The sequence below is a fragment of the Nannospalax galili genome, unplaced genomic scaffold, assembly GCF_000622305.1.
Source record: "Nannospalax galili isolate Female #2095 unplaced genomic scaffold, S.galili_v1.0 scaffold2661, whole genome shotgun sequence".
NCBI lineage: Eukaryota > Metazoa > Chordata > Mammalia > Rodentia > Spalacidae > Nannospalax > Nannospalax galili.
Window position 1 is genome coordinate 129,272 of NW_008344387.1, and position 15,840 is coordinate 145,111.

Below are 15,840 nucleotides of genomic sequence, written 5' to 3' on the forward strand. Positions count from 1 at the left end.
AAAAGAAAAAAGAAAAATAAAGAAATAAACTTGATAAACTGGGAATTGAAGGAAACTACCTCAGTATAATAAAAACTATACATGAACCCATGGTTACTATCACAGCTAGTAGTAAAAGACTGAAAAAATTTTAATTTATTTTTATTTTAAATGTATGAGTGGTTTGCCTGCATGTATGTAAGTGTACCACGTCTGTGCAATGTCTATGGTGGTCAAAAGAGGGACTGAGATGGCTTGGAACTGGAGTTAATGAATGGCTGTTAGCTACCACAAGGGTGCTGGGAACCCAACCTGGGTCCTCTGGACAGCAGCCAGTGCTCTTAATCACTGAGCTGTCTCTTCAGCCCTGAAAATTTCCACTAATAAATATTTCTGCTGTCACCATTTCTACTCAACTCAGTAGAGGGAATTCTAGACAAAAATAAATAAATAAAAGGTATCCAACTGTGATGAAAAAAGTTATCTGTTTAGAGGTGATATGACCTTGTATGTGGAAAACCTTAACGATACCATTAAAAAAAGAAAGACTAATAGGTGAATTCAGCAAAGTAGGGACCTGGGGAGATAGCTCAGTAGTTAAAGTGCTTGCCCCACAAGCATGAGGACCAGGTTCAGACACCAAGAACTCATGGAATATCCTGGTGGGTGTGGTGTTTCACCTGTAATTTCAGTACTCAGAAGGAAAAGAGAGGAGATCCCCAGAGCAAGCTGGCTGACCAGACTGGCCACATCTGTAAGCCCTGGGTTAAACTGAGAGACTCTGTCTCAATGAATAAGGTGGAGTGTGTTCAATTAAGACTCCCAACATCAAGCTTGAGCCTCTACATGGATGCAAACACAAATACACACAGGAAAAAAAGTAGGAGGATACATAATCAATATACAAATTCAGCTGCACCAATAGTTATGCTAACAATAAATGCCTGAAAAGGAAATTTTAAAACAACTTTAAAAAGCATCAATAAGAATAAAAAACATAGAAATAAGCTTAACCAAGAAGTTAAAAGACTTGCACACTGAAAACTACTCAACACTGCTGGAAGAAATGAAAGAAGCCATAACTAAAAAAGATTATCCCAGGGCCAGAGAGATGGCTCAGCAGTTAAGAGCACTGGCTACTCTTGCAGAGGACCCAAGTACGAATCCCAGCACCCACACGGTGTGTCTAACAACTGTCTATAACTCCTGTTCCAGGTGATCTGACACCTTCTTCTGACCTCCGCAGCACTGCACGACATGGGTGCACTCACATACATGCAGGCAACACACTCAAACACATAAATTAAAAATAATAAAATATTAAAAAAAAGATTATCCCAAGTTCGTGATCTGGAAGAACTGATATTAAAACATCTATGTTACCCCAAATGGCTTACAATTCAATGCAATCCTTATTAAAATGGCAAGTTTTGTTTTGTTGCAGACATAGAACAAAATCCATCATAAAATTCACAGAGTTGAAGAGAAAACAACAAAAATCTCCAGGGCCAGCAAGATGGCTCAGCAGGTAAAGGCACTGATGGCTAAGCCTGAAAACCTGAGTTTGATCCCTGGGACTCACGTGGTGGAAAGATAGAACTGATTGATTCCCACAAATTATCCTCTGATCTCCACACATATGCTGTGAAACATGTGTGTACATGCATTTGCACGCACACACACACACACAGACACACACACACACACACAGACACACGCAGATAAATGTTAAATAACAACAAAAACCCCAAAAACTAAAGGGCCAAAGAGATGGCTCAGCTGGTAAGGTGCTTGCCTTACAAGCAAAAGGATCCAAGTATGAGCCCAGAACTCACATTAAACAAAATGCCAGCTATGGTGCCTGTGCTTGTAATTCTAACACAGGGAAGGTAGAGACAGGTAATCCTGGGATTTGATGGCTAGTCAGTCTAACTTCTTGGGAAGCTCTAGGCCAATGAGAAAGCCTATCTCAAAAAAGATAGACCTCGGGGCTGGAGAGACGGCTCTTTGGTTAAAAGCACTGGCTGTTCTTGCAGAGGACCTGGGTTCAGTTCCCAGCACTTAGATGGCTGCTAATGACCATCTGTAACTCTAGTTCCACAATCTGAAACCCTCTCTGGCCTCTATGGGTTTTGTACAATACAGGTGCACTTACACACATGCAGGCATAATACGCGCATAAAATAAAAATAAAATTTTTTTAATAGGTAGACAGTGCCTGAGGAACACCAAGAAGAATGATACTGGAAGACTCTTTTTTCCTAACATCAAAATTACCACAAAGCTACAATAATCCAAATAGTGTGGTCCTTAGAGGCAGATCAACAAAATAACAGATGAAAGACAGCTAATATTATACAACCATTAAAAGAATATATAGAAGAAAATCTTCATGACACTGGGCGTGACAATGACTCTTGAATATGAGGCTAGGATTATAGCTTGTGTTATAGCTCTTGCCCAGCATGCACAGGAGGGCTTGGTTCACCGGCAATGCAAGTGAAAAACAACTAATTAAGTTAAACTAACTTGTGGTTAAAGGACACTCCCAGGTGGGACTATAGCTAGTAGCAGAGCACTTGTGTGACAAACACAAAGTCTTGGCTCAGATTCCTAGTAGGAGTGGGGTGGCAAGCACACAATCAATAGGCAAAAAGGCAGTCCACAAAAGGGGAAAATATATTTGAAAAATTACATGTTTGATAAGAGATATCCAGAACAGGTAAAAGAAAATCAACACTAACACCAAACACCCAATTCAAAAACAAAGCAAGACTATATACATGAGCATGGGACAGCTTTCAGACATGTTCCAGAAGTCTTTGGGGATGGCCTGGGTACACACTGTAATCCCAACACTTAGAAAGCACAGGAAGGAAGATCACTGCAAGTTTGAGGCCAGCTTGGTCCACATAGCAAGCCCAGGCCAGCCAGGGCTACCCAGAGAGATCTTATGAGTTATATAGTGGGACCTTGCCTCAAAAAAACAAAACCACATTTCTCCAAAGGCAAACAATAGCCAATGAGCACATGAAAAGATATTCAACATCACTTATGATTAGAGGAATGTAAATCAAAATCACATTAAAGCTGGGGAGATGCCTCAATGGGTAAAGGTGCTTGTTGTAGAGGCCAAACTACCTGAGTTTGATCCCCAAAACCCATGTAAAGGTGGAAAGAAAGAACCAACTCTACAAAGCTGTCCTGTGACTTCTATCTACACAGAAACTGTGATACACACTAATAATAAAGAGAATAAAAGTCTTTAGCGGTTAAGAACATTGTTCTTGCAGAAGACCTGGGTTCAATTCCCAGCACCCACATGGCAGCTAACAACTATAACTCCAGTTCCAGGGGATCCAACAGCCTCTTCTGTCCTCAGCAGGCATTGCACAACACGGGTGCACTTACCTACATGCAGGCATAACACTCATACACATAAAATAAAAATTAAAAAAATAATAATAAAAAAACAACAGAGGCCAGACATCGTAGCACATGCCTTTAGTCAGGAGGCAGAGGCAGGTAGCTCTCTGTGAGTTCAAGCCAGTTTGGTGCACATATTGAGTTCCAGGTCAGCTGGGGCTACAAGGAGACCCTGTCTCAAAAAAACCCAGAAAAATAAAAAATAAAAAAACAAACAAATAAATAAAAAATAAAAATTAGAAAAACCAACACAAAGACTGGAAAGATGGCTCAGTGGTTAAGAGCACTAGCTGCTCTTCCAGAGAACCTATGTTAGATTCTAGCATTTACATGACAGCTAATAACCATCTGTAACTCCAGTTCCAGACATCCTCTTTTGGCCTCCATGGGCTTTGTATGATATGGGCACATATGCAGTTTAAGTATTCATACACATAAAATTTTAAAAATTTTAAAAAAGGAAGGAAAGAAATAACTTTTGAAAGCTTTGAACATTGTTACTGGGACTACAAAATGGTATTAACTGCTATGGAAAAGCTTGGTAGGTCCTCAAAATACTAAAAATAGGATAGTCATGTGATCTAGCAATTCTACTCCTGAATATAAACCCCAAAGAACTGAAAGCATGAATACAAATAGATATGAGTCTTAGAATTATTTCTGGCCCAGTCCAGCTCAAAAGATTATGATAATGTGCCCACCTCACCGTGGCTTCCCTGCTCTGCCCATCAGCTCTTTTCTTTTACCTTTGAATTTCTAGGATTGGCTTGGCACCTGACAGTAACACAGCAACATCGGCTGTCCTGTCCAGAATGTGACACTCTACTCTGAGATGTCAGACCACCTGTTTCTGAGGGCAAAGCCAGGTTATTCCTGAAAGACACCTTCCCAGAAGCCCCATTCCACATCACTGAACCCCAACAGCATAGTCCACATAGAATTCCACAGCACAGTCCCTGCCAGGACTGCATGTACTAGTAGCACCTACCTTGATGATGACACGCTGGTCAGATTGGTCCTCCAGGATGCTGTCTGTCGGGTAGGACTCAATCTGCTGTCTGATGGCAGAGGCAATTGCTGGCACGAATGTCAGTGGATTCAGATCTAAGTCATCACAAAGGATTTCTGAAAACATCTCTGGGGTCATTAGCTTCTCTGAAATCAGAAGAGGCAAACATTCTAACCTACTTGCAAGACCTCATCTCATGGTGGTCACACCTGGCCTGGCTTCTCCTACCCTTCCTCCTCAGTCGAACCTCCCCTCATTCAAATGTGGATGACTGAGCTGCTGAACCTGGCCCTCTCAGACAGTGGGAATAGAAGAGGAAGCAAGTGATAAGCAGCCCTCGCTTCTGGCCCACACACTGTAAATACCACCTCCTCCATGCCTGAGGGATGCTTCCAGTGGGCACATTTTATAAAACCAGTATGCCCTCGGAACCAGGAAGACCCTGGGCAGTCATGATCCAGGACATTCCCACTACCACCAGGATCCCACTAATTCTCTCAATGCTCTCCAGCCTGTAATGCCTATTTCTATCACTTGAGCATTTTAAGAATAAATGGTCTACATAGTGAGTTCCAGGCCAGCTGGGGCTACAGGGAGGTCTCAAAAAAGACAGAAAAAAAAAAAAGGAATCATACAGTATGCAACTTCTGGGGTGGTAACTTTTTCCTAGTCAGAAAAATTCTCCAGAGATTCATCCAGATTTTTACTTCCTTTTCACTGTCAATCATCACTCCACAAAGGGTTCATATTTTAACTATGGACGCACTGAAGAGGATCTAGGTTGTTTCTAATGTCTGGATAACATGAATAAAGCTGTCATCAACATTTGTGTAGGTTTCAGTGTAAAGAGAAGTTTTCACTTCTCTGAGACATGCACCCTGGAGTTCAACTGCTATGTTATACAGTAGTCACGTTTAGCTTTGAAAAGAAACTGCCCAACTATTTTTCAGAGCAGCTGAGACATTTACATTCCCACTGGAGTGCATGAGGGACTCAGTTCTTTCCCATCCTCACCAGCATTTGGTGTCGTCACTACTTTTTATAGGTGTGGAATAACACTAGAGTTTTCATTTTATTCCTCTCTAATGGCTAATAAAACAGAACCTTCCAATACTTATTTGCTATCTGTGTACTGTCAATGAAATGTAACTTCACACCCTCTGCCCTTCTTCTAACTGAATCCTTTGCTTGAGTTTTAAAAATTCCATTTCAGCCAGGCATGGTAACACACACCTTTGATCCCAGCACTCAGGAGGCAGAGGCAGGTGGATCTCTGTGAGTTCAAGGCCAGCCTGGTCTACATAGTGAGTTCCAGGACAGCTGGGGATACAGGAGACACTGTCTCAAAAAAGACCAAAGAAATAAAAAAGTTAAAAAAATTAAAAAATAAAAATCCCATTTCTTTTACAACCTCACACAAATACGTTACGTACTTTCATCACATACCTGCTTCCCATTATTCTCTTCTTTCCTTTTGAGACGGTCTCACTTTGTAGCTCTGGTTGGCCTGGAAGGCCCTATGTAGACCAGGCTGGCCTCAAACTCCGAGCCCCACCCCTGCCCTAGCTGGGATGAAAGGAGGCCACCACACCCAGCTGGTTATCCTTATTCCCTTCCCCCTCCACCAAATCCCTTCTTAACAAGTAACCTTCCTACTTTCATCTTCCACTCTCCCGCACACTGTATTTAATTAGGGATGCCTCATGAGCACAGAGGAAACGATTATTTACTTGTGCAAAGTCAACTTATCAGTGGCCATACCACTGAGGACTATGACATTCCTCCCCCAGCAAGCATTAGTTAGGCACCTATAGCTCCTCAGGAAGGGGTCTATATGTGTGTGTGTGTGTATTACACAGCACCAGTCTATGCTATTGGTGTCGAAGAACTGTTAGCCCAAGACACCCAAAATTTTCTCTTATACTTTTCCCCCACAAGTCTCATAGTTTTGTGTTTTCTATATGTAGGTCTGTGATGCTTTTAGAGTTTATTTTTTATTAGGTGTGAGGTTTAGGTCAATGTGTATCTATCTTTGTATATTCAATAGGCCTGGCACCATGCTATTTATGGAGTTATCTTTCCTCTATTCAACTGCATTTTGCACCCTTGTCAAAAATCCGTAGGACTGTGGCTGGAGAGATGGCTCAGCAGTTAAAAGCACTGGCTGCTCTTGTAGAGGATCCAGGTTTGGTTCTCAGTACCCTCAAGGCAGATAACGCCTTCTTCTGGCCTCTGCGGGCACTGCACAACATGGGTGCATTTACATGCAGGCAAAACACTCCTACACATAAAATAAAAATAACTACAGTTGGGGAAGGCATAAAGCAAAAGTGTTTATTTTATTTAGCTCAGTTCTGGAGGCTCAAAAGCATGGTTTCTGCTTATGGTGGATGGAGGGTTAGGAATACATGCAAGAGACTGTATGACAAGACAGGAAACAAGAGACTAGGTAGGAAGGACTAGTCTTGTTTATTTGAGGAGGTGTCTGCATGTGTGGGGGCCAAAAGTCAATGTGAGATTCTTCCTCTATCACTTTTCACCTTATTTTTTGGAGCTCTCTGAACTAGCTAGACTGGCTGGCCACTGAGTCCCTAGGATCCTCCTGTCTCCACCAGCACTAGGATTGCAGGAACATGCCACCAACTGTCATTTTGGATGCTGGTCATCCGAATTCAGATCCTGATCCTTACACAGCAAGCATTTTACTGACTGTGCCATCTCTCCTGGTCCCATCATCTTTTATATTAACCTAATCTGGAATAACTTATTTATTCATATACTGAAGGTCTTTCCACATAAACAGGAAATATTTCTATTCTAAATGTATGAAATCATGATGATTTGTTGGCATTTATTATACAATGATTTTAAGTCTCTTAAATTTAACATGTCACAATTTAATGCTGAAAACCCACTCTGAATTTTATAACTACAATGAAGGAAACTATTAAAATTTAAAGAGACAAAACAGGGTTCCTCACCTCAAGAGCTAAAATGAGAAGGGGGAGAGATGAATTAACAACTATGACACAGGCAGCGAGAGCAGCAGGGAACTCATCAAAGGTAAGGTGCAATGCGGGTACCAGTGGCAGCCTGTGACTCTGTCCCACAACTGGAGTGTCATCTGTGACTATACCTACCCTCAACACAGCGTCCTGGACCTGCCTGCCAATATTCTCTCTTACCCTTACCAGCTAACCCACTGGCCTGAAGGAAAGACACTTGGCTCTCAAGACCAGACAAAGACTCTTGGACTCAGGCCCAGAATACCAGATGTCTGACGATGACCAAAGGAAGAAGCCTAATCCTTCCAGGAAGCTTAAAGCAGCCACACATCAACAACCACTCATACTCTCCTACGGAAATCTCAGGAGAAAAATGCCACGAGCAAATATGTTACCTGCTGGGTAACATTATTTCAACAGCAGGAATTTCCACAACATCTCCTCACAATAGAAAATCCTGCACCAATTATGAAAGTCAAAAACAGAGAAAGCCAGGGGCAATGTCATTAATTCTAACGTTCAGGAAGTTGAGGCTGGAGGACTGCCATGAGTTCAAGGCCAGCCTGGGCTACCATGGGAAGTATCAGGCCAGTCAAGGCTACACAGTAAGATCTTGTATGAAAAGAGAAACAAAATGAGAAACGAGGAAGATACTAAGAAACTTTTGGAAGTGAAAACACCCCTCCCACCCTGACACTTGGACTACAGTTACAACTGTCTTAATGTTACACATGAAAGCGACTAAGAGAAAAAAGGGAAAACTGAAAATATTCCTGTTAAGATGCTCACAACTAAACTTTTATCTGTTTACAAATGACATGCACTGCTTTTTGTCTGAATGCAAATATGAATACTGGAAAAAGTCAGACTGAAGGGCTGGAGACGTAGGTAAGTCATAGAGCAGTTGCCCAGCATCCCTCAGGCCCTGGATTCTAAAAGCCTGACAGATTAGATTTAGGGAAAAAATAAAGAAGAAAATAAATATACACATCATCCTCCCGTCTAGAGAGAAGCATTTTAAGTGTCTTGGATTGTGAGCCTTCAACCTACCTGCACTGCAGCAAGGGAGAGAGGAACAGCAGAAGCCCAAGAGGCACTGGCATCTGCTTAGGACTGAAAAAGTATCTGACACCAGGTACTTGGGAGGCTGAGGTAGAGGACTGTCATAAACTGGAGGCCAGCCTGGACTATGGAGTGAGTTCTAGGCCTATCTGAGCTACCATGTGAGATCTTGTCTCAAAAATCTACAAAGTAAGGAAGAAAAAGAGTACCTATGTGACCCCATGAAATGAAAGCCAGGGCTGGAGGAGGGCTCTGGGAAGGGCCAGATGACTGACCGGGGTCTGAGCAGCATCCTGGTCATCACTGGAATAGACAGCTGCCACACCAAGCCCCTAGAGCTACTCAACTCACAGGACAGAATCGAAGTTCACATATTGCGTGCCTGTGTCAGGGCCTCACTAACGTGGCCCAGGCTGATACGTGACTGCATGATCCTCCTGCCTCCACCTCCCAAGTGCTAGGTTTACAGGTGTGTGCCCAATGTCTAATTTTAGAAACACACTTTTTCCTGAGCTGGATACATAAGGGAAGGCAGGCAGACATAGTCTTCTAGTGAGTGAGTTCCCATTCTTGTAAGGCTGCTTTAGTTACAAGGGTAGGCTGTCATTAAGTCCTCCCCCCTCATTTTGTCTCTAAGTCATTTCACTTCCATTTTCTGTCATGAGTTGAAATGGCATGACACCCCAACACAAGTGATCTGTTCTTGAACTTCCTAGTCTTAAGAACCAAGAACTAGAATTAATCCCTTTTATTCATAAATTACCCAGTCTCGGGTAGTCTGTCATAGCCAACAGAAAACAAAATAAGACACATGCCCAGTCCACAAGGAACAGGGCACAGCAGCAGAACTTAAATGAATCCAGGGCTTGTAATGTTAAGAACCATGCCATGATGCTCTGAATGTCAAGTCCAGAATCTACCTGAGAGGCAGCTGGTGGGAAAGGGGCCATTTGCACACAAGGCCCAGGCAAAGCCAACTACTCACATACCATTCATGTTCCAGGTAAAAGCATCCCGAAGCTTCTGCCCATCTATCTCCATATCCAGTCGGATGGGTACCAGCACCTCAGGTTGTGATGCATTCTCATGGATCACAGCTGGGTCATGGTCATCAAAACTGAAAGTGAAATGGCAACAGCTGTCAGTTAGCTCCACGGGTCCCCAGAGTTGTACGTTTCCAGCTTCCCTCTGCCCTGTGGGTCCTGTAAATATGGCTGGAAGGGAACAGATCCATGTCTTTAGGCACCTGTCAACTGAGGCAATACAGGAGAGGTCACCAGGGGTCCCAAGGTCAGTCTAATGGAGGTATAAAGGGCCAATAAATGACAAACTCAAGCCTGTCTATGGTAAATTCTGCAACAGAGCAGGACTGTGCACCTCATGGATGCAGTTAGGAAGCTGCTACCCAGGGAATACAATCCAGACATGCTAGCTGGCTCTGCTGGCTCATGCCTGCAATCTCAGCACTTGGGAGGCTGAGGCAGGAGAACCTCCCTGAGGTATCTGAGGTCAGTTTGGGCTAGAGTGAGACCCTGTTTCAAAAAACTCCAAACTACTCCCCTCCCACAAGATTCATCTTGAAAGGGACAAGAAAAACTGTAAGAGCTAGAGGTCAGGGAGGACTGCTGCACGTGTTTTCTAGACATGAAAGGGCCACTCCACTCAGCTGTGGCTGCCTGCACAAGATCAAGTCAGTCAACTTTCTAGCATGGATGGGGAGGGGCTCACAAGGTCCCACTCAAAGCTGAGTAAGTATTGGTGGTTGGTGGCTTGTAGGTGAGGGAGAGTCCATTTTCTTTAAAGGTATGGCCCCTGGTAGGTTGACCAAGCCCCAATGGATGGTCCCACACCCTTATGTATACCTATAATACTAACTGGATTCAGTGGGTTATTTAAAAAAAAAAGGGCAGGCAAAATATATTATCAGGTAAAGGCACTTGCTGCCTATCCTGAAGACCTGAGTTCAACTGTCAGGACGTACATTGTGGAAGGAAGAACCGACTCCCACAAGCTGTCCTGACTTCCATGCATAGACACAAAGAAAAATAAATATAATTTTAAAACTTAAAAAGAGGAGAGAAAACATGAAGTTGGGAGATCTGGAAGGGGTTGGAAGGGGGCAGAGGGAGGTGAATATGGTCAAAATATATTATATACATGTGAAATTCTCAAAGAATAATAATAAAAACAAAACAACAAGAAGAAGCTTAGACATGCTCCTATGGGAGGTTTAAGCGCCAAAGCAGTCAGGAAGGAGAAGGACATTTTCAGAAGTGGAAATACCTGCACAAAGGCTTGGAGGTAGAACTCAGCTCACATTTGGAAGAAGTTCTGAGGTCTCAGCAAATCTAGCAGATGTCAAAGTGACAAATGGCCCCTGCCCTGAGGGCACCCCATCAATCTGAATGAGGAGTGATCTATTTTAGGAGGACAAGGAGGGAAGAGGAGACTAGAGCCATACAGGGAGAGTGCTGGAGGACGAAAGTAGAACTCAGCTCACATTTGGGAGAAGTTCTGAGGTCTCAGCAAATCTAGCGGATGTCAAAGTGACAAATGGCCCCTGCCCTGAGGGCACTCCATCAATCTGAATGAGGAGTGATCTATTTTAGGAGGACAAGGAGGGAAGAGACAAGGCAGGCAAATGGAGGTGGGAAGAGGGTGCTGAAGGGCAGGGAAATCTACGGTGTCAGAGGACTGGAAAAGGCTGAGCAGCGTCCCCATGCAGCCTGGAGAAGATGACAAAAGCAGAAGGCAATCCATTGCTCTGGCAGGACAGGGAAAGATGCAGGAACCAGAAAATGGGGTGTCTATTCTCAAGAGGGAGGTGACTCAAATAGATAGAAGGGGAAGGAAAAGATGGGAGGAGGGAAAAGAGGGAGGAGCAGGACAAAGGAAAGAATGAGAGAGAGGGAAGAGGAGAGGGAAGAGGGGGTGGGCCTTGCAGAAGTTGCTCTAAGTGAGCTCCAGCAGAGGACCTGTTTTGACAGCAGCCAGAGGCCTCCGATGCTCCTGAGGCGGGGTATATGAAGTGGAAGGAGGAACGGCAGCAGCACCAGGCCAGACAGATCCAAGAGAACCCCAGCCTTGGCTTCAAGTGTGATGGAGTGTCCAAAGGCTGACATGCTCTGCCTCAGGGCAGAGGCCCAGGCCAGCTGCAGTGCAGATTGCAGTAGGAAGCTGAGCAGGACTGTTGTACACACCAGCACCACAAGACAGGAATGTGGTCAAGGGTGGCTTGATTCCAGAATCTGAGAGGGCCAAGCAAGTAGGATCTGCCCAGACTAGACTTGTATGAGAAAAAGGAAGGAGTTGGGTGTTTCAGGCTTTTGGCTTAATCTAGGGGAGTGATGATGCTAGGCCTTGAGTTGGAGATGTGTACAGGAAACGTGTGGTTGAAGATTTGAAGAGGTTGCTAGGGTGGTCTGGACCTGAGATAAAGATGTTTCTTCCCTCCAAAACATTCATGACCCAATCCTCCAAACCTGTGACCATTACTTCATGTGGCCCAAAAAAGACGACTGTAGATGTCAGGAAGTACAGGACCCTGAGTAGAGAATATCCACTTGGGCTTTAACTAATAGCAGTGCCCTTCTGAGAAATTCAGAGGGAACTTGCACACAGAGTCCACACGACCACAGAGCAGACAGGAGTGATGTGGCTGCCAACTAAGGAACACAACAGCTCCTGGAGCTGGTAGAGGTGAGTACCAGATGTCCCCAGGAGTGCTGAAGGGAGCTCAACTCTGTCCACACTGACTTTGGCCTGTGAACCTACTTCAGACTCCTGATGTCTAGAACTAGGAGAATAAATCTGTGCTGCTCCAAGTTGGCCAGTTTGTAGTGGTTTGCATAGGCAGCCAGAGAACTGACATAGTGGGGGTCATGTGGACATCACTTCAAATTCCCAGAGTAGGTATGGGCATTGGGTGAAACAGAGAGTAGGAGAAAGGCCTAGGGACTGAACCCCCATTGAGTTGCTAGGGAAGTGAGGAGGAAAAAGTAAGAGACCAAAGCAGGGAGCCAGGAGAGCTGGGGTGACATCATGGAAGTCAGGGGGCAGCATCCTGAGGTACTGGCAGGGTAGCATTTGGGGCAACACAGGGTCACTATACAGTGGTTCTCTGGTAAAGAGACTAAAATGCATTGGAGAGAACAAGGTGGGATCTGTGCAGAGGCTAGATATGGTGGCCCTTGCTTACCATAAGGGGAAGGTTCTCTTCTTGTCCCGGCCCATGCGATTTCTATTGATAGTGGTGGAACATGGCACAGCATCCAGATGGTGGGAGCTGTTGGGCAGAGTAGGTACCCACTGGCTGTTTCTCTTGGCCTTCTGTTCCCTGGGAAGACACAGGAAGAAGAACCCCATCAGACTAGGAGCCAGATTCTTCCCACCAGGACTCTACACATGTTCAGTGGGCGCTGCTGTGCTCCTGGCAGGTCCCAAGCTCCTGTGGAGGACATCTGGGCATCTCTGACACTGTGGGGCTCTTCCTGGCACCTAGATGTACCTGGGTGAGAGGAAAGAATTTTAGCTACAGCCCAGGCACAAGTCAGCCCTTAACTATGACCATGGTGCACTACACTGCATGCTAGTCCTGACTTGCAGAGAAGCCCCTCTCTAATTAGGGAAAGAGGTATAAGACAGAGACTTTTCAGAGCCATGCACCCAAGAGAGGAGCTCAGAAGCTGAGTCAGGGTAAACTGGGCAAGGACCTGCAGTGCAGGAGACTTGCTATGATCAGGACCAAACTGGCTACTGTAATTCCCTAAATTCACCCTCACTCAAAGGCTACTGGGGGGTGGGGGTGGGGACAACACAATGCTATCAGACAAAGCACCTGGGGTAATAAGGATAAGCATGCTGTGCAGGCTCGCCTGAGTTCTATGAAAACCTGACTTTACCCATCAGTGGCTAGGAGACCCTAAATGATAAAACAGAGCAGATGTGATCAGACTGTGCTTGACTGATTTCTGAGGTGATGGCTCACTATGTAGGCCAGGTTGGCCCTGATTTCCTGGACTTAAACTAAGCCTTCTGAGAAGCTGGGACTAGAGACCTAGCTGACTGTGATTTTAGACATGCTAGCCATCTTGAGATGCATGAGGCAAGGCTTCTGATCCCTTGGCTTACAGCACTATGGGCATGAGGAAAATGGATTGGTAAGTATATTCCAAAAAGTAACACTGGAAGTAATGAACTAACCATGTTCCATAAAGAAAGAGCTCTTTCTTTCTCCAAATTCCAGATTACTTTTTACTACTGGCAAAATTCCCAAAGGTATTTTACACTGAAGATCCAGTGTGAGTTAGATGATGGAGAACACTCAGGTTCTCACAGTGCTTTGCTCGCTTATCTCCCTAGTAAGAATGTGATCAAAAGAGAGGGCAGCTACTGTCTGCTGCTCATTGCACTAGTTAGTTTTAACTGTCAACGTGATACAGCCTAGAATCACCTGGGAAGAGTCTCAATGAGGCGTTATCTAGATCTAGGTTGGCATGTGGGCTTGTCTGTGGGGGAGGAAGGTCTTGATTATTAATTGATGCAGAAAGACCCAGTCCACTGTGGGCAACCTCATTCCCTGGGCCTAGAAGCTTGGACTAAGAATGAAGAGCGCTTGTGGAGCATAAGCAATCAGGCAGCACGAGTGCATTTGTTTCTTTCTGTTTGACTGTGGACACAGTATGACTAGCTGTTTGAATTCCTGACCTGACCTCCCCTTAATGGTGGATTATAACCTAGAATCACAAACCAAGTAAACTCGTTCTACCCCTATGTTGGGTTTTGTCAGGAAATTTTTGTTTGTTTGTTTGGTTTTTTTTGGTCTTTTTGAGACAGGGTCTCCTTGTAGCCCCAGCTGGCCTGGAACTCATCATGTAGACTAGGCTGGCCTTGAACTGACAGCCTCCCAAGTGCTGGGATTAAAGGCGTGCGCCACTACGCCCTGGCACTACACCCTGGCACCATCAGAGTATTTTTTTTTAATCACAGCAGGAAAAATGAAATGAGAATGCTCATTTTCCCATTCCCACACCTGCACACACAGTTACCATAGCAACTGTCCACTAGAATTCAGAGAAGTAATGGAATAGCACCCTCTAAGAAAGGACCTGGGAAGGAGTGCGAGGAGGGGACGCAGCATACAGCCTTTGTCTTAGGGGGCAGGGCAGACAAAGTGGCCAAGGTCTGTCCCAGTTTCAAGCCTTTTAACTTTTTCTTTCTTGTAAAGCTAGGGCCTCTTAATACCTCTAATGCTAAGGTCTGGGGTACCTCCTGAATGAGGGTGAGGGCAGAGAGTGAATCAGAGCACCCAGTTTGGCCAAGACCATCTCAATCTAGTACTGCAGATTTTGCTCTAACCCTATGATTGGCTTTCACCTTACACTTGAGGCCTAGAATACACAGGGAACCCAGAACTAATTTGCATAGGGCTTAACAGCTGGGGTGGCAATTCCAGATCCCTATTTTAGCCTACCCAGGCAAATGGTTCAGGCAGAATGTGAAATTTTAAGCAGCAAATTCCTGATCCCCACCCAGATCAGGTGAGCGCTGGAGGCCAGCATTCTTTGGGTCTTCCAGGCAATTCCATAGCAGCTGGCCTATATGCATTTGGAAACTGCAGATCTTCACCACTTACTCTTCTGGACAGATACTCTTCCAGATCTTGTGCCAACTCCACCTCTTGCCTCCCCAAACTTGCCAGATCTTAGTAGGACTCTTTCATCTCATTTCCAAGTCTGGTCTACTCTGCTAGCCCCTCACACTTGGTGCCCAACTCAAGTAGATTATACAAGTTACGTCAGAGACCACAGGCATAGTTAACATAAATAACACACTCAGCCACATACAGAATGCAATGTCCTGAAATTCTATCTTGTTCCCACTAAAAGATCTTCCCAAGAATCTTAATAGGGAATACAATATCCAGTGAGGGGATAGGTAGGCTGTCAAGTCTTTGACTGAGCAATGTAGCTGCTTGCTTCAAATCTCTGATATCCCTATCCCTATCCCTATCGTCATGACCAAGACAACAGATTCTACTCCCTCAGCTGGTCCTCATATGACACGATCAAGTTGTTTACCACCCTATAAAAGCTTCCCAGCTGACACGTGCAAACTTAAAAGTGCCGTCCATGTGTACATAATTTCCTTCTGTGACTTCCCAGGAAGGTCTAGCCATCTTTATGGTCTTACCACATCCCCTGGGAGAAGGAGAATCTGCCGAGCACACATCTACAACCCCTGCCAGACTGGATGTGTGCCATTTTCCTTGGGGGGAACCAGAAAAACAATCTAACAACAAAGTTGAGGAAAAATCTGGAAAGAGATGTTTTCTACAGCCACATCGCTCTCAACAATAAT

General features: G+C 44.6%; 1 protein-coding gene across 2 annotated transcripts in view; it reads right to left on the reverse strand.

The window, feature by feature from the left end:
• The window catches only part of Smarcb1 (SWI/SNF related, matrix associated, actin dependent regulator of chromatin, subfamily b, member 1), a 33,285-nt gene that overhangs the window by 9,929 nt on the left and 7,516 nt on the right, over positions 1-15,840 (reverse strand). For both annotated transcript variants that reach the window (XM_008840621.3, XM_008840620.3), the window contains exons 4-6: positions 12,680-12,817; positions 9,471-9,598; positions 4,394-4,560 (exon numbers count right to left, since the gene is read on the reverse strand). In XM_008840621.3, the coding sequence (XP_008838843.1) occupies positions 4,394-4,560; positions 9,471-9,598; positions 12,680-12,817 (433 nt within the window). The remainder of the gene's footprint in view (positions 1-4,393; positions 4,561-9,470; positions 9,599-12,679; positions 12,818-15,840) is intronic.